The sequence below is a fragment of the Xenopus laevis genome, chromosome 1L, assembly GCF_017654675.1.
Source record: "Xenopus laevis strain J_2021 chromosome 1L, Xenopus_laevis_v10.1, whole genome shotgun sequence".
Classification (NCBI taxonomy): domain Eukaryota; kingdom Metazoa; phylum Chordata; class Amphibia; order Anura; family Pipidae; genus Xenopus; species Xenopus laevis.
The window spans coordinates 137,777,239-137,801,799 of NC_054371.1; the positions used below are offsets into that span (position 1 = coordinate 137,777,239).

Below are 24,561 nucleotides of genomic sequence, written 5' to 3' on the forward strand. Positions count from 1 at the left end.
ATATTTGTGCACTAATAAAAGTTATCTGAGTGTGCAAATACATGTAAATAAGTGTAAATAAGTGTAAATAACTGTACAAAAGGGACCAAGTGTGCTAAAATTAAAAAAAAAAAATTTAAAAAAATTCCAATCTTTACTAAAATGCATAAATGTACTGTAAGTATGTGTAGGTGCAGGTAAGTGTGTAAAAAAACGTGCACTTACCGTTTTTGGAGCAGGAGAATCGCTGTCTTCTTTGGAGGAGTCCTGGCAGCGTGTCTGCAGAGTTGCTGCGCAGCAGGAAGTGCGTGGGCGGCTCTGCAGGCAGGAAGAAGGTGAGTGTAGTAGCAGACGCTCCATGCGATGCGTCTGCTACTTTGAAGTCGGATCTGCGACAATCGAGTCGCAGATCCGACTTGACAGCCCCCCAGCCTCGTTGCCTAGGGGGCTGTCTTCTCTCCCCACTCTCTGCGGAGGCGGCAAAAGCCGCCGAAGCAGAGAGAGCGCTCAGCTGCCAAAGAACGTACAATGTACGTTCTTGGCAGCCTGAGCATTTGCCTGCCAGCACGTACGCCGTACGTGCTTGGCAGGCAAAGGGTTAAAGTTATTTAATAAACATGAAGTTTTAATTTACCAAATCCTGGTGTGCACCCTCATCATTGGACTATATATATATATATATATATATATATATATATATATATATATATATATATATATATATTATATATATATATATATTATTGTATATGAGTATGATAAAAGAATGGATAGATACCTGCAAGAAGATCCAATCACAGTGTGCTATGTTTGGAAATAAAACAACAATACTTCTAGGAGATGGTGAAATCATACACTTTTGTGGAATAAAGGTCAGTGACGCAGATCGTCATCTGCATATGTTCTTTGTTTTAATAACACACAGAGACGTGTGTTATTGACTTTTATTCCACACAAACGTATGTTATCACCTGATTGGCTTCAACGGACGGAAGCAGTGGACAAGGTCAGCAATTTGTCAAATTACAGTTTTGAATCCTGTGTTAAAGTGTATGAACAACTTAGGTGATGGGGTCCTGATCTTTTTGCAGGTATATATATGTATATAATAGGGATGCACCAATTCGGTTCAGTGTTTGGCCAGGATTCGGCCCTTTTCAGCCGTATCCTTTTGGACTTAGCCAAACTGAATCCAAATCCTTAAAATCACGTGATTTTGTGCACGCAGCTCTCTTTTTCCCTTCCCCAGCTGACTTGCATATGAAAATTAGGGTTCAGGTTCGGTATTCGGTCCAATCTTTTACGAAGGATTCAGGGGTTCGGCCGAATCCAAAAAAGTGGATTTGGTGCATCCCTAGTATATACCCTTATTTTAGGTGAACAAAGAATACAGTATTGCTAATACTAATAAGCATGCATACCTTCCTTGTTTAGATAAAAATTGGGTCGACAATATAAATCCTGAAGAAGATCTACATAACAATATAAAGTTACTTGATGCTGCACGTTTCCTGATCATTATATCCATCCCTGAAACGTCTCAGGAACTTCTTGGTGATTTCTTCTGTTCGGCTTTCTGACAAACAGACCACATGCCGTTAAAAATTGTGATCGAGCTTCAGATTCATGCGGTAGGGATACTGAGAATGTAGTACTTGATAGTCCTGCAGGAGGTTGGGTGGGTTGGGGTAGTTTAATGTAGAGGCAGGATGGGGTTTTGGCTAGTAAGTTAGGTCATGGGTTGCAAAACAGGCTTCTCTGCCTACTTTTCCACATTTTTCATCCACTTTCAGGTCACGGTTTGAGTTGTTAACAAGTTGACTTGTTAAACCAATTAGACCTGCACAGATTTTTATAAATTGTATTTAGCAATTTTGTATGAATGAAGACATTTTTAAGACACTTTCAAATTGAAACAACTTTTGTAACAAACGGTTTTCTCTGAACAAAAAGTGTTCACTGAATGGTGGTAAACCTTAACAAGAGACATTTACTTTTGGGCATGTACACATAGGGGCAGATTTATCAAAGGTCGAGGTGAATTTTCGAATGAAAAAAAATTTGAATTTCGAGCTATTTTTTTGTGTACTTTGACTAGAGAATAGTCCAAATTCGATTCAAATCTGAAAAAATTAAAAAAATTAGAATATTGAAATTTGTACTGTCTCTTTAAAAATTCGACTTCGAACACTCGCCATTGAAAACCTGCCGAATTGCTGTTTTAGCTTAAGTCCACCAATTGAACCTATTTGGAGTCAATTGGTGGACTTTGAAAAATCAAAGTTTTTTTTTGGGAAAAACTTTGAATCGAATTCAACTTAATTTTGATTGGTCTTTTTGAATTTGAATTTCAAAGTTTTTCAAATTAGAAATTGGACCCTTGATAAATATGCCCCATGGTGTTTTGCTATGCATACAGGCTTCTGTTAATCTGAACACAGTAACAATCTGATACAGGTAAGTTTATTCTTTCTGCTGAAACCCTGCATTAACTGTATTGTGTTATGGGCCATTTGCTTTGAATGCAGTAGAACTCCCATCTGTACATTCAGCTCAGTCTGACTGCCACTAGACGTATCAATGCCAATTCTTGTGATATTAAAGCTGGTTACTGTGGATTATGATAAGGGTTATATTCGCTTTTAGGTTTGTAAATCAGCTCTACAGAGTATATTTCAATAGTTCATTAATAATTGTGTACTGGAATTTAGAATCAGTCAGTAACTTTCACATTATTTCCATTCAGGTCACTTGCCCAGGTGTATTCTTGCCGGAGAAAGATGATATTTTCCTTAATGTTTCAATACTGGGTCAGCACAAGGAAACGGGGTGTCTTCCTGCAGTATTTCCTCTGTTGTTTCATGAGAAAATGAGATTTGAGAAGGTGAGAACATTTTCCTGTATAACTTTGTTTCCATGTTTAAAATCATTAGATTCTGGAACTAAAGGTTCTATAAAAAATTGCAGCATTATCTCTCATGTATAAGACAAAGAGCTGCATATGTTTCAAAGGCCACCCCTCTGCCTTTTATAATTGATGGTTATGTGCTGTATTTGTTGTAAATCATTGGGTAGCCATTATTTTTTGAAAAATGTAAAACATTAAAACAATGGATTTATATTGTAAAGTTGATATCCTTTGGGTTTTCTGACTGCCGCATTACTTGCAAAGTACTGTACGTGTCCTTAAGGAAAATATATATAATTAATAAATATAATAAACATGGAAATTCAGCATTAATTAAATTGATAGTGTAGCTATAGGGTGTTTTGGTTGGTTTGTTTTGGACAAGCCAGTTTATCTTTCATAACAGTCTACTAGTTTATTAGTGTACACTAAAACCGTGGTAATTTCATTAATAATTTTTAATATCCTCAGTAATTATCATACTGACACGTTTATGCAGAACTTCACAAAAATTGTCCAATATTCACACCAATTTCAGGCAGTTAACCTGTATGTACAGCTTATATTAAAATCTGGTTGCTTAAAATTGACTACACCACACAGCTCTGTTTCTAATGTATAGGCATTAAAGAGTGAAGACAATGTGGTGGGGGTATATCGGAAATTGGTTAAAGGGGGCAAGGTGTGAACACAATACAAAATGAAATGAGGCGCAAAGTGAAAAGCAAGGACAGCAGAAACAGAAAACAAAGCTGTGTACAAGTTTATGTTCAGCACTGAAAAAAGGGGAACTAAAATAAGACGGAAAGAGAATTTAAAAAAAAGGCCATTAGTAAGAAAAGGGGAAAATAATGCTGAGTTGTACTGTGGGTCACTGTACCATGTAAGGCTGTAGGTCACTGCCATTTTCTACGAACTTCACCTTTAAATACAATTTTAGTGTGATTAAGATATTGATATTCCTGAACAGTTTGCCTTTGTCATTTTTGTGTTTTTTTAAATTGCAGTAGGCCCCACATTCTAGTTTTTTTTAGGGGGCAGAGAAGCAGAAGAAGATGAAGTCAATTCATTCTAAAACTGTAATAAAAAGCCCAGTGGAAACAGTGCGTAGAATAGTCTATTTTATAACATACTAAAAGTTCAGTATATAAAGATTTTAATACACTTATACTAAAGGTAAACTTTTGAACTACTCCTTGTATGTGATTTATGGCCCTTTGCATTCCTGTTCTGGTGAACCTGTGCTGCCTCAGTTTGACACAGAGTAATTAGCTAGTATGTGTGTGCTACAGATGTTTTACTGATATCAACTGAAATAGAAAATGATTGTAGCTACTTTTAATGGCGCATGTCATTCTTTGTATATTTTAGGTTTTTCACAAAGCTGTGGATCCTGCTACTCTGGCACAGAGTCTGGAAAGTATGTGTAGAATGAATTCCCTTTGAGTTTGCAACCTCTTTTGTAATGCTCTTTGCATTGGAGCTGTTTCTTCCTAAAATACACACTAGCCTTTAATTTTTAGTGCATAGAATAATACTCACAAGGCTTATTTAGTGATGTAGTTGTTTAATTGCACCAGTGCAGTTCCACATTGCAACCATACAGTTGTTTACAATAAGTGTGTTTTTGTCTGTAACCATGCATCTGAAATTTTTAGTTCTGCTTGCTGTGATAAATCTATTTGCCACCATTTCCCTGTTAATAGTCCCATTGGCTGGATTGCCTCCATGACAGTTTTTTTTTTTGCTTTCGCTGATTCTTTATTAACAGATCCTTTGACTAGAATATAATGCTTATGCCAGATTTCAACTTTGTCAGGCATATGCCATAAGCATGTGCAGACTAATGTTTTTTGTTTTTTATTATTATTTATTGTTTTATTATTTTTCAATAATGTTTACAGAAAGAGAGAAAATTAAATTTGCAATAAATCTAAAACAACTGGACTTGCTGAGTAATCATTAAAGACGTTTCACTACTCTTCCGAGCAGCTTCTTCAGTTCAACTGACTGGTATGGGAAGATATCAGTAGGGCAGGCTAATGTTTGGCCCCATATGCTGATCCAATAAGCTGCCCACACAGTTTGAAGTGCCTCTAATCAACCATCCATGAAGATCTGAACCTGCAATGATTTCTTGTTAGTTCTGTATCCCTTTGAGCCTTTCTCTATCAACTACTGATTAGCATTAGTCCATTGTGATTGTATTAGTGGAAGACTTTATATGCCAAGAACTTCCCATACCAGTCAGTTGAACTGAAGAAGCTGCTCGGATGAGTAGTAAAACGTCTTCATTGATTACTCAGCAAGTCTAGTTGTTTTAGATTTACCTATACTAGATATACCATGACCTGGATGAATGATAATCTTCATAGTCAAAATTTGCAATAAAGTTCAACATATAAACACCGGCTTATGTTTCATTGGTATATAACTCTATGCATTTTTTCGATTATATCTTCAAGTAGTCTCTACCCAAGGTTTCCTGAGTTATCTTGTATCTGCTCTGTTTGCGGATTAAAACTTTCATTGTTCAAATCATGCATAAGCTATTGATCTAAATGCTGTTTTTATTGTTTATATTATATTTCCCTGATTCAATGATTTTTCTGCAATTATTTTATGCTCTAGGGCTGTGCATTACTAACTGCTTTGTATCAGTTACTACAGTTTATTTATATTTCATTTCTGGTTTAGATCACACAACACGATTTGAATTAATACAGCTCACCCATTCAGGTAAGAAGATTCCAGTTGTCAGCACATGCTTATTTTACCCATATATGGTTAAACAGTGAAGCATCTTTGATATAAACATGCAAACAACTGTAAGAATTTTTTTTGTAAAACATTATTCAGCATCCGCTGCTGTTTAGTGGGTTCTATAAAAGCAGTGGTTCCCTTTAAATTACACATATAAGAGAATGGGAAGAAAGTGGCCTTACAGTGGCGCTACTCTTATTTATTTAAAGACAGGTCAGGAGAGTTCTGCATCAATGGCATGAGGCAGTTCTTTCCTATTGGAATTTTCAGATCCATATATTAAATATCTGGCAAATCTTCGGCCAAATATCAGTAGGGCAGGCTAATGTTTTGGCCCCATATGCTGGTCCAATAAGCTGCCCACACAGTCTGAAGTGCCTCTAATTAACCATCCATGAAGATCTGAACCTGCAATGATTTATTGGTAGTTCTGTATCCCTTTGAACCTTTCTCTGTCAACTTCTGATTAGCATTAGTCCATGCCAAAGAAACATATCAAGCAGCGCTTGGTTACTCATCTTTTTTACCCATTGTTAAATAGCTTTTCCAATAAGACAGATCTGTTCAATATTTGAAGTTCCTTAAAAACACCCCCCAGCTAAACATTGGATATGTAGAAAGCATACATACAAAGGCAAGAACTTTACTGTAAGATCTAGTACCTGTACTATTTTTTTACATTATACACATGAATTTCATTTTCCAAATACTCCTGTAGGTGTTTTCAACAAATTACTTTTCAAAGTTGCAAGTGCATTTTTGAAGTTGACAAATGATGGTCTTTACCATCAAAGAGAACACATTTAGGAAAGGAAACCATTTTGCCTAATCTGCCAACTCAACGTCTGCTCCAAGCCTGGCTAAATACACATCAAAGTTCCTTGAAATGTGAATTCCTGTAATCCTTGCCATGTGTATGACAACCTGAGACACTTATTAGGAATGTAATGTGTATTCACTGGACATCTGGGAATCATTGGCACATGCACCTATTTGTAAGACACAAGAATTTTGAAGATATGTTTGTTCTGATTAAATTGAGCAAGCGCATTTCAAATAGCTAACAAAAGGATAACACTGATATATATTGTTTTTTTTTACTATGAATTGTTTTTGTATTCACGGAACAACTCTTATTTGGTTCACATTATGGGGCAAATTCGCTGTGCACCGAAAATGCGCTAGCGACGGCTTTGCCAGGTGTAGTTTCACCAGGGCTGCGCAAATTCACAAAGATACGAAGTTGCGCACAGGTTACCGAACGGTTGCGATAGCGATAATACGATAAGTAGTCCGAAGTTACGCTAGCGATGCCTAATTAGCATACAGCGTGCAGTTAAAGTACAATGGATGTGTATGCTGCAGCAACTACATTACACTACACAAGGTCAGGGAAACTTAATAGAGGTCTTATATTGCCCTACACATGTGCCCACTGTATAGTTTAGGTGACAAATGTAAGGGGGAAGGAGGGTACCCCAAAAAAAATTAATCTATTTCAGCCTATCACCCAGTAAAGCCAGTGTTTTTTGGGACTTAGAAAAATGTTCAACTTTTTTTAGACAAACTCCTATCTACTCTATTGCACTTTGCCTGGTCTGAGCTGGCAAAGTAAAGTCTGGCGCAAGAGGTAACGTTTAGTAAAATATGCAAGTTAGTGAATTAACGTCCCTTCGCCAGAGCACAACTTCGCCTGGCTTAAGGGTGCGAAGTAGCGCTACAGTATGTCTACTTCGCTAGCAAATTTACTCCAGCACCCGTTATTAAATCGGCGAAGTGGCAAAATGACGTCACGCTGGCCAATTTTCGCTAGCGTTAGCCACTTCGCCCTTTAGTAAATTTGCCTCATTATCTTATTTAGAAACCCATTATTTAGCAAGCTCAGAATTATGGGATGGGCATGTCCCATAGAGTCCATTTATTAGTAGATAATTTCTTTAAAATATATTCTTTTTTTCTGTGATAATAAAACCCAGCCTGCCACCTGTCCCCCCACCCCAGCATGTGAACGAGCATGCATGCATATGCATATGTATTCGTGACAGCGAGGCGGTGGGGGATAAGTACCCTTAATAAATCTGTCCCGTACTGCTGCCATAAGGGGAGTTGAGAAACTCGCTTCAGGTGGCAGCAGCACTCAAGTTAACAAGGGGCAGGGGATCTGTGTAAATACTGTACATGGCTATCAAGATTATTTAAAATTTCAAAAACAGTATGGAAAACAATAATTGATTAGCTTATTATTTCAATAATATTCTTGCTGCTTCACATGCTGTTTTGTAACAGAAGGTGGCAGTGTACTCCTGCGTAACAACCCCTTCTGCTGCTAAAACCATAGCACGTTGGAATTCATTACATAAGTAGACAAAGATTTGCTAAGGCATAAAGAAACGATCCACTCATTTTAAGAAACAAATGGGCAAAGGCACAATCAACTGATTTCAATGAAAGTCTAGGAATAAATGTTATATATAAAATACACAAAATATCACATTTGTATACCGGAGTCTGCAGATGTATGATTATGGTGTTCTGTCTAGCTATGCAAATGTCATTCCAAAAGACATAGGAACCCCTTTACTTAACCCTTTGCTATACTGAATAAACACAAATGTATAGTAAGAAAATGTGAAGGGTTTTCATGACCGCATTTTAGACTGTTGACAGCTGGCAACAAGGCAAACAGGGAAATTGTAGCTGCTCCATGTTTGGCCCTTGCAATGTAGATAATTAGACTACCAGTGCACAGATATTACTCCTGTATAAAACTCATGCTAACAAAGTAGTCAAAGCAAATAGAAAAGTCAATGACATTGTGTTTTAACTAGAAATAAAATAACTATTCAGTGTTAATGTGGCAATGTCTATTGTTTCTGTGTTTATGTAGCAGACATTCTGGCTGTTTTTGAAGAGAACACTCGGCAGTTCTTGTTTCCTGAGCCCAAACTGACTCCGGCATACCCTGGAGTAGATCGGGAGGTGCTGATGAAAACAGTCCAAGGATTCCCTGTGAGTCATTGTAAAAATAAATATCCTTTACGTAGTAAAACTGAAAAAATTTATGATAATTTATGATAACCTATTAACGTGACCTATTTTATATATTGTACCTAAGATCATTTATATTATCATTTGTCATTGGGTTAGTGCTGGGTTTGGCAGTTTACAAAGCATGTCCCTCACCCCTGTTTTAAGATGCAGAGTCAGAACAAAGCCTAGGTCAGCTATTCTGCAAGGCAATCATTTTGCCCCAACTTATTTCTCAGTCCATTAGACATTATGGGAATCATTCACTATCTCCTAGCCCAAAATCTTAAATTTTTTATTCAATGCCCTTTGTGTGTGCTTCAGTAGCGCAACTAGAGGGGGGCGGGCCCTGGCGCGCGACGTGTAGCCAGGCCCCCGCCCCCCTCCATATAGCCGCAATTAGTAAAAAACTCAGTGGCGCGCGATCTACCGGGGGGCCCTGAGGGGGTGCGGGCCCTGGCCCAATCGCACCCCCGGTAGTTACGCCACTGGTGTGCTTCAAAAATTATCAACTAGCAGTTAAGTAGGATTTGCTAGGACAGTAAATACAGAGGAAGCAGATCCTGCAACTGTTGGGAGGCCCAGGAGCTATAGTGGCCAAGTGGAATTAATACGTAGCTTCAATACATATTTATGGACAATGACTTGTTCCCAAAGTGTATGGGCCCAGTGATCTTGCTGTGGGGCCCAACAACTAGTCATTCCTTGTTTCTTGCGGGACATTGGTATTTACCTTAAAGTGATACTGACACTAAAAACTACTTTTTAAATATGAATGTACATTAATATGCACAACAATCACCCTTCTCCCCCTAATGGCGGCCCTGGTGTAACTAGATGTTACTGGTTCCCAGATTAATTCCCAGATTAATTAATTTTAATGCCCCCAAAATGCCCAGATGTTGTCCTGTTTTACCAATATATATTAAAATTGCTTGTTAATTAGGGCCTCATACGCCCTCCTATACCTTCTGGGTTCTCCTGAAGCTGCAGGGTATGCTTTCTTCTTAGTTACACCCCTGATTATGAGTGTTATTGGGGTAGTTTGGCTTGATTTGATCCAGCCTGATTGGAATTATGAGCAAAACTGTAGTGTACATTCGGTCTTAAGAACTAGTTGTCCCTTCCCCCACACAGCAGTGTCTGACCTGGGGGGTGTCAACTGTATTGAAATGTCTAGGCATATGTGAAAATGGGATAGGGTGTCTGAAATTAACCATCACCATCTGCCCATGTATTGAAAAAAGTGATATACCTTACATGTATATAAAGCTTTGTTCACTGAAATAAAGGTGCCAAAAAAATCAGTGGCTTCTTCCTTCAGCTTATATAGTTATCTGCAGACAATTGGAAAATAAGATAAAAATTAAGCTTAAAGTCAGCCTAAACCATTTTCAGCTGACTCAGTTTCCTGAATATTTCTTTTATAGCTTCTTGCCACTGCATACCTTCATTTATGCTCACTGACCACCGTGCCCTTGGGTTATACTCAGTGCCCTTGGGCGCACTATTATTTACAGATTTTATGGCATCTGTGGTGCTTACAACTTATTTCAAATCTGCCTGCTTTTGTAAGCATTCATAAACTTAAATCATAACACAGGAACATATTCTGGCTTGTTGCTTAAGAATATGAGAAGCTAAATCATTGTGCCTGGCATAGCAGAAATCAAATAGATAGGTTTAGGGCCTACTGGTCCTTTGTGTGACATTGTGTTTCCAAGCTGTGGCTGTTTTCCAGACGGTTGTGGAAAATTTGCTTTAGTGCTTTATCAATAAATGAAACCCTCCCAGCCACATTTTACGTTTCCCTACAGCCAATTTTATGGTGATCATAAATACTAAACACTTGCACAATTGATTGGCTGCTACCAAGGGATTTGTAAGTAATAGCCTATCAAAATATATAATTTATGAATCTTAAACAGTGAATACAGCTCATAAGAGGTTGTTCAGAGTTAGTAATTACAATTGATGCAAGATTTGTAATTATTTTTATTGTATTAACTTGCTGTTATAATCTTATTTAAAATATCATTTTATTGTACCCCCACATATAATTCAAATGTAGGAATCTAACTCAATTTTACTCAATTTTATACAAATCAGTTCATTTTTTATCCATCTTGCTATTCATGAAAAGATCTGAATGCAAAGAGCTCATATTTTTAGCCATACTTGAGTGTTGCATGTTCAATCTGGGTATAATAAACCAGTATAAATTAGAATCAAAATATTTGCAAATTGTGGGCCACAGGTGTATTCAGATGCTAAACGTGAGCTATGTGTAGGTACTTATGCCTATGCTCATTGCCTGGTATCTTTATTGTGCTAAACCATCAAGAAAAAACTATTATTTTACTGAACTATGCTGGTATTTAACTTATATATATGCTGGGAAAGTAATCATTATAATTTGTATCTTCCCAGTGGTTTATTTTTATTTTTTCTTGAGTCTACTTTTTTTTAAGGGAATTGCACCAAAGATTGAGTTTTCTACTAGGACCACCATTAAAGAAAAGCCACAGGATTTTAAGAAGACATGTTCTGTAAGTTTAACACTCTCAGTGAAACAGTCATGGTTTTCCATCTTTTTTTTTAATTATGTGTGTAGGTTGTACCTACCTACCTAGATAGTAAAATCTATGGAAGGGTCCATTAATTGATTCGTTTTACTGACTGATGGACTGAAATAAATGATAGTGTTTATGCTTTATTGTCTGTATAGAAATATAATGTAGCTACACATTTTTCTGAAGCATGTTGTGAGATGGCAGCTTAGAAAATGTTAAGGGATGATATAGATATTGCGTATATTTATATGGGTCCTGGGAAGAGTGATGTGAAATAGGAAGTGTATTTAAAGTAATGGGTAAGAGTTTTGCTCCATTACCATATAGTGCAGGTATAACACACTATGTTTTCCATACACAGCTGGGCTCTGAATGGTAAAGGAACTGTCAGGGGTTTATGCAGTAAGACTATTATACTGGTCTGTTAACACCAACCAATAAGCACTTGGCTTTTAATAGTATTGTGCAGTTAGAATAAGGAAACTCTTATCTGGTCGGGTGCTATTAGAGCACTTAAACCCATATAACTACATGACCCCTTACAATTGTATTTCCATCTTACTGTAACTCATAAATGAAACCCGTCTGTAAGATATACAAATATGTTTCTTGTAGCATTTCACTTTAAAAACATTTTTTATTTTCATGGTTTCGAATTTAAATTTACAGTAGGCACTCATCATTCATCTACCTTCCCTGCAGCAGCAGCAGCTGTGTTGGCCTTGCTTGTGCTGCTGACTTTAAATTACATTCGGAAAAACCTTTTATGTCTTGTCAACCAGGAAGGTGACAATACCATTGGAGTTAATTTTTGTATAACTACTCTTTCCAGCAGGTACTGTGTAGCTAGCAGCCAATCAATATTTTTTTTTAAAATGCATTTAGAAAAAATGTGAATGCACATTGAGTGCATATGTAACCAACCATAAATGTTCTTTAGTGACTTGTCATCTCATGTTTTAAATGCATCGGTATTACAGGAAATCAAACCATGTATAAGGAGACCTTTAACAGTACCATCCAGCAAATCAAGATCTACTCCATCAAACCCAGTAAGGGGCAGAAGCCCAGCTAAGAACTACTGCAGTCCAACTAAATTATCAGCATCTCGATCACCATCTCCTATTAGCCAAAGACATGTTAATGGACTAAACAAGAATGTACAGCAGCAGCTTGCAAATTTAAGCCTGAACAACTCTGATAATGACACAAGGCCTCCTTTCATTGTTAGACATGTAAGTGTTATCCTCTTGAATGCAACAATTACTCTCCTGATATTCATTGGAAAATTCCATTAGCACCATCTTATAAATTAATCTGTGATACATGAATAGTATGTCTCATTATTTCTGATCTTGTTTTCATAGCGACACGAAACCCTTCATTATTCAAATTGCCATTATTATTATTACGCATAGCAATGTAATAATGTAATAATCTTTCTCTAAAGCTTGTTAAATGCAATTAACTGAGAAAGCTCACTTAACATGCAATGTGGTCATTGTTTTCAAGCAAGCTGTGTGATTGCTGTTTTCAAACCAGACAGTTTGTGGTTATTAATACTTTGTTCACTGGAAAGATAGTTACTGCCAGGGTTATTTCACTTACCAGAGAGTACAGTTAGGGTGCCCACACCAAAAACAAGTTACTAGGGGTCATTTACAAAGACCAGTAAGAGCAGTAAGAGGTGCATTCAACACTTGCACTCTGGCTGGCTCCAGCATGAGGTGTAGAGGGTGGCATAAGGAGGTGCAAAGCAGTCCTGTCCTTATTGCTTGCCTTGTTTTAGTAAAAAAAAATATCATACAGTGTTGCCCTGCACTGGTAAAACTGCTGTGTTTGCTTCAGAAACACTACTGTAGTTTATATAAATAAGCTGCTGTGTAGCAATGGAGGCAGCCTTTCAAAAGAGAAAAGGCTCAGGTTATATAGCAGATAAGCTCTGTAGAACATAATGATTATTTCACACGCAGTAAAACAAAACTTGTCATACATAATTTTTGGTATGTGTTTGGTGGCCTGACAATCCAGACTGAAATCCATAAACTATGGATTTCGGTTGGTTCCTTGTTCAGAAAACTTTGAAAATGTAATTTTATAATACATGGTATGCACCAGTGAGAGAGCTGTTCCAATCATTTGGGCTGTTAATTTAAACAAAGTGACCATTAGAAAGCCATACCATGAGAAGGATACTAGTCAAGTTCATTTAAATTTCTTTTCTAAATGAACAGAAAACAGGTAAGAGCACCCCCTTTAAAATGACTTTTTAATATCACCATACTCCATGAATAGGTATGAAGAATAATCCATCTACCCCACTGGAAATCAACAAGCGTAGGTCCATATGATTCCTCAAAGATATCCATTCTGCATAGGGTGGGAATAATGGGTCTCTTGGTAAACCTAGCAATTTCTGCAATACCTTAATAGCAAGTAGAATCTTTATTTTAGCCCTTTCAGTATAGTGAAAACATAATATAACAGTATCCTTTCTTGTCTTTAGGTCGATAGTTCCAAGTCTTTTGGAGATAATGTGCTACAAAAGCCAAAAGCCAAACACCAGTCAATGTTAAACAATAAAAATCAACAATCTCAGCTAAAGAGAGGTTTGTACTTTTATTTTTTTACTATGAATTTATTGTTCGTTTCAGATACATCAAATGAATTCGGATTTACCTGCCTACTTCCCATATGATGTTGCATAAAACAGCAAACATTGTATAGGTCATATTCAGCTAAAATGAAATGTTGTTTTGCTACTTATTTATGTCCATGTTGTTTTTCCTTTCTTTTTGTTGTTGTCGCCTATATTATATATATATCTATATATCTATCTATCTATATATCTATCTATATATATACACTTTGAGAAAGGCCTCGGAGAGGCCGAAACGTTAGTCCGTTAGCTAATAAACCATTTTTGATTTTTTAAGACCTGAGAGTGCGGACCTCTTTGTTGGATAGAAATTCTAAAAAAAATTTTGGACACTGCACCCAGGCACGTTTGCACCTGGTTACGTGAGTGCTGACTCCTCCACAGATCTCTATCTATATATATATATATATATATATATATATATCTTATTATTAGGAAGTTTGACAAACTTCTTTGCAACCTACATAGTGTAATATATCATCACAACTAAGCCAAAATGTGTATACTGCAAAAAATAGTGAGTTTATGTCATTTTATTTTTAATATATGTTTTTTTCCCTTTTTCAGTTTTATCCTATGACAGTTTTCATGCTTCAAGATTATCAGAAAAGGTATGTCTTATTTAGCATGTACCAGAAAGAAGCAGAGGCTATTTATAACATTCCTAAACATAGTGCTGATATAAGTGATAATGATATTTAATACCGTATAGACAGTTACCAGGGACAATTGTGCTCTCTGCGCTAGTGTGAGGAACTCCCCTCACCCCTGAAAAGGTGAGCACGAGGAGGGGGCGGCAGCAGGAATGCATAGAGAGTAATTCTTATAGGGTCACAGAGACCTGGCACAGATGAGGCTACATAGTTGGAACCAAAGTTCGACTTCAATGACTTAATTACTGAGTAAATAATTTTGCTAACAACAAATGAAGTAAGAATGCCTCATTGTCAACTACCAGAATGAAAAGGAGAGCTTTCATTTTCAGCCACATTGTGATTGCAATACATTGCATGAAGAATGGACATTGTGTATAAATGGATTGTATGTATTCTTCGGTCGACGAAGCTCCTCCAAACTCCTACTTTATTCCAGCGATAAAGTAAACCGCTGGTGGTAAAACATGTGTAATTTTTCAAAAGTTTCCTCTTAAAGGAGAAGGAAAGCCTTAAAAATAAACCCCCTCTCAGATATTCATCTTAACCCCCTCTCCTGAAACGCTGCCTTATTAACTTTCAAATCGTTACCATTCTCACACAGTATTAGTTGAAAAATCCCCACTATTTAAAAGTTTGCCGCCGCCATATTCCTCTGTGCACGTCACTTCCCTTCCTCCACTGTAATGCTACTGTGCTCTTGCCAGAATTTGACCCCACTACGTCAGTTTGTAAATTGAATGCTGTGTTCGTACAGACGACAGTCTGACAGACCTGAATGCAGCTGATGTATCTCTGTGTACTGCTCCTGAGGAGCGCAGTGGCTTCCAAACTTATCTTAACTTCGGGGCGTCTCCATGGCAACGGGACAGCAGTAATCCTACTGGCGCTTGAGCTAGAACAGGCAGGGGCAGCGAGGTCAGCAATTCCTTTCAGGTCACGTGACATCTATATGCTGGGGAAAGCTTTCGACGTTGTGCGCATGTACAGGGCACCTCAGAAACTAACTGCGCCTGCGTGTGCCCTGAATAGAAGAATTTCAGGACTGCAGCAGAGATATACTTTGCAGAACAGCTTAAAGCTTTTTTTTAAAATTGATTCCACCTTCAGAATAACTGACTAATTGTAGGAAAAAAATACTGATGGTATGTATATGTACATTTTACGGCCAATGATAAGAGCTTTATTTATTTTTAGCCTTTCCTTCTCCTTTAAAGCAACTTTGGGTAACAGATGATTCTAGATGTTGCCTAACTATACAAAACCCATGGGTGAACACTAAGGTTAAATGGGATCTAGTAATATGGTGGGCCATTATGCTAACACTGGTTCATAACATATTCAAAGTATATGTAGTTTCTCTGAACCATTTTACATATTATAAAACCCCAAAGCCTTGTATACTGTTTTGTATTTTACCCAGGACTTTTTGGATTCAGGAGGAGTAAAAAATGGGGCCTCTTCAGCAGACAATGGCAAATCTGAAAGTCCATTAAGATCTAGTATGTATTCTTTGGAAGACAAGAACATAAGTCCAGTTCTTAGACAGCCTTTTCTGCGAAAAAGGTTAGTAATTATACGATTTAAAAATTCATAAGCACTGTAGGGATCAATTACAAATGCAAATGGCATTTTACCAGCTTTAGATTCATGGTTTATCAAACGATTCATTCATAAAAAGCTGCAGCAGCATATACTTTGGCTTGGTGCCTCACCATGGTTTAATAAAATATATGTACCTCTGAGATGGACATTATGAAATTAAAATGCACATTATGCTCTGCTCTCCTTCCAGATTCTCTGTGATGAATGGTAAGCTTGTCCTTGATCCAAAAGTCATCAGATGTAGCGGTTTCCCTGTATAGTAATGCTTAATATTGTATAAATTTGCATGAGATTAAATATGGCAGTTGATAAAAAAAAGCTTTTTTTACAGCCCTAATAAATAGACATGGCCTAATTATTTTGACCTACTGAGAAACAGGGTCTGAGCACACCTACTGCAAAACCTGACGATGGTATACATCTGCCCACTGAACAAAATGAAAAAGGCCACTATTACAATATAATGATTCTATGCAGTTATATGCATGAAACATTCATTAAAGAGACCGTTGTCACCTTAAATGACATTCCATCATCATCAACAGTATTGTAGACCTCTGTTAACAGTTAAATAATTTGTGCAGAATATAATATAATATCATATTCCAGAAGCAAATTCCGAACGTCTGCTATCACAAAAAGTCACTTAGGGATACCGGGGGACTAAGCTCACTTAGTCACACAAGGCTTTAAGAACCAAGATAATTTCCTGACAAGCTCTTGAGTCTGTGCTTGTCAGACAACAGTAGTCTGGAAATATGTGAATTTGTTTTTCCAAGCTAGTGCAACTACCCTAAGTGCAAAGAAAGTAAAATCTGCAGAACTAAAATATTTCAAAAACGTGATATTATTGTGCTGTTGATACATAGCCCTAGCATGAGGCCTGTTATGCTATAGAAATCAATGTACACCCTTAAAGGAATTATGTCAAGATTTTTATGATGTAGTTTTTATTTCTAAATTACACTGTTTACGCTGCAAATAATTCACCCTACCATATAAAATTTAACTCCTGAACCAGCAAGTGAATTTTTTTTAGTTGTAATATTGGTGTGTAGGCAGCCATCTTAGGTCATTTTGTCTGGCCATGTGCTTTTCGAAAGAGCCAGCACTTTAGGATGGAACTGTTTTCTGGCAGGCTGTTATGTCTCCTACTCAATGTAACTGAATTTGTTGTAGTGGGACCTGGATTTTTACTATTGAGTGCTGTTCTTAGATCTACCAGGGAGCTGTTATCTTGTGTTAGGGAGATGCTGTCTGTTTACCTTCCTATTGTTCTGTTGTTAGGCTGCTGGGGAGGAAAGAGAGGGGGATGATATCACTCCAACTTGAAGTACAGCAGTAAAGAGTGACTGAAGTTTATTAGAGCATAAGTCACATGACTGGGGGCAGCTGGGAAACTGACAATATGTCTAGTCCCATGTCAGATTTCAAAATTAAATATAAAAAAATCTGTTTGCTCTTTTGAGAAACCGATTTCAGTGCAGAATTCTGCTGGAGCAGCACTGATGCATTTTGAAAAAAAATAATAGTATCCCTTTAAAGCATAGTTCTCTCTATAGTGGCTCAAACAAAGGCTGCAGACAGGCCAAGTGCTTTATTGCAGGCCATGAAACTTTAATGTTACTGCTAATGTCCTCGTGTTTTACATGTCAGTATATTATTCTCTATAGCACATTGGTTGTAATCGTCATAACTACACACTGATTGGCATCAATAAAACACTGTTTATAAGGATATATTTTACAGGCTAGTGTATAATGTGGAAAATAAACGCTGTAAATACATATGAGCCATATAGGCATACATGGCTATGGGCTTTTACACATTGATACATGTACATCACAATGTATTTTCTCTTTAAATGTAATAAATATTTGAGGACAATTACAAAGGAAAAATAAATAATTGGGAACCATTGTGCTTTTTTTTCATGTTTTTCTTTATCAATTGCACCTTGCAGATTTCAAAGTGAGCAAAACACATGGGAGTCAATACACAAGCGAGTGCTTAATCTATTAACCACTCACAGCGCCAAGCGACATCTGTCATTTGTGAGTATTTTATTATCATATTGCTTTGAATGAGATGTGTGCAAACACCATTGTTAGAATAGATTATATGTTTATGTTTTGGACACACTGTGAGGCATTTATATGAAAAATAAGGCAGTTCACAAGAACTGGAATACAGGCCCACTTTACCAATTTATATATTTTTTATGTATATTATAAATATTAGCATGTAGTACATGATTCAGGGTTGGGGTTTTGGACAAACCACATTTTTGCAGGCTCCTTAAAGGAACAGTAACACCAAAAAATGAAAGTGTTTTAAAGGAATGGCAATTTAATATACTGTTGCATTGTACTGGTAAAACTGGTGTGTTTGCTTCAGAAACACAACTGTAGTTTATATAATCAAGTTGCTGTGTAGCCATGCGGGCAGGCATTCAAGCACAGGATATACAGTAGATAAAAGCTAAGTTCTGAAGAATCCCATTGTATAATACGTAGCTTATCTGCTATCTGCTGTGTATCCTGTGTCTTTTCTCCTTTTTCAGCTTTGAATGGCTGCCCCCATGGCTACATAGCAGATGGTTTATATAAACAATAGAAGTGTTTCTGAACCATACGCAGCAGTTTTACCAGTGCAGCACAGCAGTACATTCTATTTTCAATAGTTTAACACACTTTCATTTTTTGTTGTTACTGTTCCTTTAATGCTTAGCAGAATCAAATGCAAATTATAGTATTGGCCAACTAAAAGGGATACATTTTTCGGCAGATGATTTTCACAGGTTGCAGAAAACTGTACCGGTCCTTCTCAGCGAGCACCACCACTAAGCAATCTTCTTTCTCCACTTCTTCTTTCTTCAATGCCCAGGGCAGTTACATGGCAGTAGAGTGAAAGGTCTGACTTTTTTTTTTTGTTAAAGTTCAGCTTTTCACTCTACTCTAAAAGTGCACCAGTGTGAAGAAAGAAAAAGCAGGAAGAGAATCACTCAGTGGTGCTTGCTGAGAAGTATCGCTGCAGTTTTCTGCAACCACTGTGGAGTTCCTAACATTTAGAACACCCCTGTGATTTATACTTTCCTTTTTCCTTTAATGCATCACCAACTGAATATCAGCCCTTCGTTTTGCTCACTAACCTGAACTGTAGGTGCATTTGTCTTAATATGTTTTATAAAGTATGGGTCTACTATCTTGAAAAAGAACCCAGAACCCAGATTTAAACCTGCAACACCCTTATGTGGGTTGTAAGATCCATCTGGGTTTATCTGTCATTGGCACAATTTATATATGGGGATTTTCATTTAAAATCAAAGAAAATACATGCTTGCCACAGAATGAGATACAGTACTGTATGCATGTTCTGTCTTCATACATTAGTTTCTGAATGACTGTACAATCACACCTCCTGGTGTCTATTCTTGAGTAGTGTGAGAGATCTCAGTGAGACTAGTTGAGGGACACCAGGGAATAAATTCAGACATATCTAACAAATCTTAAAATAAATAATTTCACAATGTAACCTTCGTAAGTTACATTTTGTTTGATGTTACCTTGTTTACAGATTCTTAAGAGATTTTTAATAAATAATTGTATGCCTGAAATTATGAAAGATAATACAGTTTTTGATACATTTGTTAGGAAGCTCCAGAGAAAGAAGTAGACCGTATCCTTGAAAGATCTCTTTCAAAGTCTCACGTTAGAAGCTTGTTAGACCATAGTTTTTGAAGAGGTAAGTGGATTTCTGTCCCATATTTTATGTTTTAAGATGAGATCTGAGTACTCGGAGCGTGACTCCCTTTCAACTTAATGCTGATCTGTTAGTGACACGGATCATTTGGCCTGGTTGTCTTCTCTACGTTTTTATAACATAATTTTATATTTAATATTAAATACACTTAGGATAGAAAAACTTCTAAAGGCAAGCCAAGTGCTGGTTGGAGCACTAGTAAATTGCTTTACACATATAAGAATCTGTTAACCCAGCAGTTGGCAAGGTCAGCAAATGAGTAGAACTTTCCCTGCCATGCCCACCTTAAGGTGGATGATATCAGGCTGATCTGATTGTTGTGTCCTAGGGCCCCACGATCTGATCACAACAATTGGAATAATGATGGTCAGAGCATGGTCTGTATCAACAAGCCAATGCAGTCCTCGCTTTGATGGGAGTTTTAAACTTGTCCAATAGACAGGGTTGTAGTATTCATTCACAGCCAATCAGAGACCGGCACAGACAGCTGATATTACTGATATTCATGACACTTTATGAGTGTTTCTTGTCCTTCGTGCTGATATTACATTTGCAAAAGCACCTGGGTTATTTTGGGTTTTTTTTTTGAGTGTGGTGCCTTTCAGACTCTGGTTTTGAAAATGCTGGTTGTAACACAAGTAAATTGCTTTACAGTTATAGGAATCTGTTGACCGAGCAGCTTTAAATGGCTTTTTGGTTGAAGCTGCTTTAGGGAGCTCAACACACAGGTCACTTTGTGGGGCCAGTTGATGTCAGACTGAGTGGTGCTTTATTCTCTAGGAGCTAGGTATGCACCAAATCCATGGAATCCTTGTGCTTGGCCAAACCAAATCCTAATTTGCATATGTAAATTAGTATCCGGAACAAAAATTGCATGACTTTTTGTTACAAAACAAGAAAGTTAAACATATTTTCTGACTTTTTCCTTTCTTCAGATTTGGTTTGATATTTAGCCGAATCTTTCACAAAGGATTCTGTAATTTGGCTGAATCCCAAATATTGGATCTGGTGCATCCCTACTAGGAGCAGCATTGCTCTCTCACACATTCCATTACAGGCAACTAAATTGAACCCCACTGTAGTGAGCTTAAATGGATGAGTCTCCGTTTCTGAAAATTGTATTCACACTGAGCTCTGACACGTGTCTGTCTGTACATATAGCAGCATGGGTTCTTTTCTGGACCTCTCCTCAGTTGTAAGGGAGGCTTCCATTTTTAGCAGGTGTGCAATGTATAGGGACACTTGATAAGCAGCTTATTTCCCCCTAGCTGAATTATATAACTAGATCTATAAAAACATTAAATTTTCAGATGGTCTGTAGAGGCTGAAAATAGTAAATACTTTTGAATTCCCTTTAGGCTATGGACACACATGCGTTTAACCACGGAGCGTTTTTTAAAAAAGCCGACCTCTTGGTAGCAGTTTCAAGTTAAGGCTATGGCACTTCCGCTTAAAAAACTGAGCAGCGAACTGCCGCGGTTAAATGTATGTGTGTCCATAGCCTTTGGGTGAGATGTGAGGTCATTTCATGTATGCTGTCATGGATATTCCTGGAATGATGAGTTTGACTATTACAACCCTGTTCCCTCCTCCACTTGAGCCTAGGCCTTTGCTAAATGACCCCTATACTAAAGGGCTGCTGCCTTATACAGTAAGTCCATTACATAGGGTATAGCATTTCTAGCCTTATTCTTTATAATGTAATATATCAAGCAATAGATTTTCTTCATAAAGTAACAGATTATTTTTGTCTCCATCAGCAACAACAAAACAACTCTCCAGGGATCTGTTCAAGAGCTTCAATATTAATGTGTGCGGTTTTCAGGGCTTACAATAATCTGTGGTAAATATTAATGATGTGGCTGCAAATGAAACATATTTATTGCGCTGTGTGGCAGATGTATGTTTTTTTAAGTTTTATATATCTAAAATTCTTTTCATAAAAATAAAGTGATATAGAATAAAATTACTCCTTGTTTTGCTTTATAACATACACTTTAGTGCTTCCCCTACTGCTGGTCATACACTCATACACTTGAAGATCCACTCAAATGGCAAGGTCAGCAAATTAGAGGATCTTTTTCCTGAGGTGGATGATATGATGCTGATCTGATTATTGGGTCCTAGGGCCCCAGGATCAGATCAGTACAATGGGAATACTGGCAGTCACATCAAGGACTGCATCAACAAGCAAATGCGGTCCTCTCTCCGATGGCATTTTGAAACATGTCCGATAGACAGGGTTGTGGTATTCCTTCACAGCCAATCAGAGAGTGCACAGACTGCTAAGCACAGACAGCTGATATCACTGATATTTATACCACTTAACTTAATCAATCTCTCTCTCTACAGGTGTATATATATATGGAAAAGTTGTGCTCACCAATCATTTTTAAAAACATTAAGGGCGGTGTAATGAGGCTGTGACCAAAAAATTCATACAGACAAATACAAGAGTCCTCTGCACTCAATATATTTAAGACAGAGACATTTTGTGCATACTGCTACTAAAAAATGCCTTACCCTTTAAACAAAACAGGGATTGTTTGTCCATATATTGCAATATATTTAAGCTGGCCAACTACGTCAAAGTCATCCCATAACTTTCATCTGATCCATTAAGAGATCAATTGCTTCATTATACATTTTACACAGGGACTGCATTTTACCTGCAACTTTCAAAGTAAAACTCCCATACTTGGCCGCCCTTTTATTGGCCACCAGTGGGATCACCTGACTATAGCTGGGAAGGATGGGAGCTACAACATGGAGCTGGCCCCAGCAAGCCAATGCTGTCCTCGCTCCGATGGGATTTTGATTTTGAAACGTGTCTGATAGACAGTGTTATGGTATTCATTCACAGCCAATCAGAGACCGGCACAGATTGCTGATATTTATGACACTTTATGAGTGTTTCTTGTCCTTCATGCTGATATTACATTTTGCAACAGTACCTGGGCTTTTTTGTGTTTTTTTTTTGGGGTGAGCGTGGTGCCTTTCAGACTATGTTTTTGAAAATACAAGTCAATTACTTTACAGTTATAAGAATCTGTTTTTTTGCACATAAATTAAGTCACATGAGTACTTTGTGTCCTTCATGCTGATATTATATTTTGCGACAGAACCTGGGCTTTTTTGCTTTTTTGTGTGATGCCTTTCAGACTATGGGGTATATTTATCAAAAAGTGAAGTTAAAGATCGCCACAGTCCTCTAGAGTGAAATTCCGCCACTCTCTATTCTATTTCTATGGGATTTTTTAAAAGAGAATTTATCAATGGGTGAAAGTGAAATTCATCCTTTGATAAATAGGCCTTTCAAAATCCCTTAGAAAGAGGGTGGCGGAATTTCATTTTAGAGGACTGTGGTGATCTTTAACTTCACTCTTTGATAAATATACCCCAATGTGTCTGAAAATGGTTTATTTACATATAAAGAGACCTGCAATGTTTACAGCTGTATTTTCCCATTGTGTTATAACACAACGGCAATTATGTTGACAATATTTCTTATAGTGTAGTTATTATCTATGTTTTGTGTAGATCAGTACATTGGTTCAACTTTAATTTAACTTTTAGTATATTATGGAATGACTAATTCTAAGCAACTTTTCATTTGCCTTTATTTTTTTCCATTGTTGAATTATTTGCCCTTTTCTTCAGACCCTTTCCAGCTTTCAAATGGGGGTCACTGACCCCATCTAAAAAAAACAACAAATGCTCTGTATGGCTACAAATTGTTACTGTTACTTTTTTAATGACTCATCTTTCTATTCAGGCCTCTCCTATTCACAATTCCAGTCTCTTGTTCAAATCAATGCATGGTTGTTAGGGTGGACCAAACTGGAGAGCTACAGAATAAAAACTTAAATACTCAAAAACCAAAAATCATACTAAAATACTGATTTAAAGGTGAACAATCCCTTTAATACTGCACCCCACTAAAAGTAAACTGAAATTGGGGGTATTATTGACCACTCTAGCTCTGCAGTATGTCGTTTTTCATAAGAGCATGGGCGCCTCTAGTATATTAGTTGTGACCAAAAATAATAGACATTTTAAATCCTTGTTCTGGATTATAAATGGTTCTTCATTTCCCACAATGCATGGTTACTTACCACTCCTATTAATACTTATAGTTAGACTTTGTTGTTGTGTTCTGGAGCCTATAATTAAGTGTCCAATGGATGCATACGGCTATCTTTTGTTTTTCTTTACATTTGGTCTGTATGTATGGAGAGTTTTGTTGAGTGCCAGACTATACAGTATGCTACTCCAATGTTCTGGATAGGCCCTAGTTCCTCCAAGTGGGCCCATTGGAATGTTCATTAACCTTGCAATATTTACTGTATATTCCTATTTACTACTAAGAGAGATGCTTGGTGCAGCACTGTGGACATCTCTTTGGGATGAAGGTGCATACTACTTTAAGGATGTCTTTATCTGCGCTATACACATTATATCTGTGTGAAACACTTTATATTTATTTAGCTTGTAATAATGTAACAAATTAAGAGTTATGCTTAAATGTTCAGAAAATACTCCAAGTCATCATCTTTAAAGATACCTGTTCCGGTAAGTGATTGTCTGCAATCAGACCCTGTCCTTAGTGATATATAGAAAATAAAGGCTCAG

General features: G+C 37.1%; 1 protein-coding gene across 5 annotated transcripts in view; it reads left to right on the plus strand.

Moving 5' to 3' along the window:
* Positions 1 to 21,895, plus strand: part of spata6l.L (spermatogenesis associated 6-like L homeolog) — a 30,294-nt gene extending 8,399 nt beyond the window's left edge. For 2 of the 5 annotated variants that reach the window (XM_018250511.2, NM_001096282.1), the window contains 13 exon segments: positions 1,414 to 1,610; positions 2,726 to 2,863; positions 4,259 to 4,307; positions 5,585 to 5,626; positions 8,538 to 8,659; positions 11,149 to 11,226; positions 12,231 to 12,485; positions 13,757 to 13,859; positions 14,477 to 14,520; positions 15,986 to 16,128; positions 18,131 to 18,221; positions 19,821 to 19,911; positions 21,690 to 21,895. In XM_018250511.2, the coding sequence (XP_018106000.1) occupies positions 1,572 to 1,610; positions 2,726 to 2,863; positions 4,259 to 4,307; positions 5,585 to 5,626; positions 8,538 to 8,659; positions 11,149 to 11,226; positions 12,231 to 12,485; positions 13,757 to 13,859; positions 14,477 to 14,520; positions 15,986 to 16,128; positions 18,131 to 18,221; positions 19,821 to 19,907 (1,191 nt within the window). In that variant the 5' untranslated portion in view covers positions 1,414 to 1,571 and the 3' untranslated portion in view covers positions 19,908 to 19,911; positions 21,690 to 21,895. 5 annotated transcript variants of the gene reach the window in all.
* The last annotated feature ends 2,666 nt before the right edge of the window (positions 21,896 to 24,561 follow it).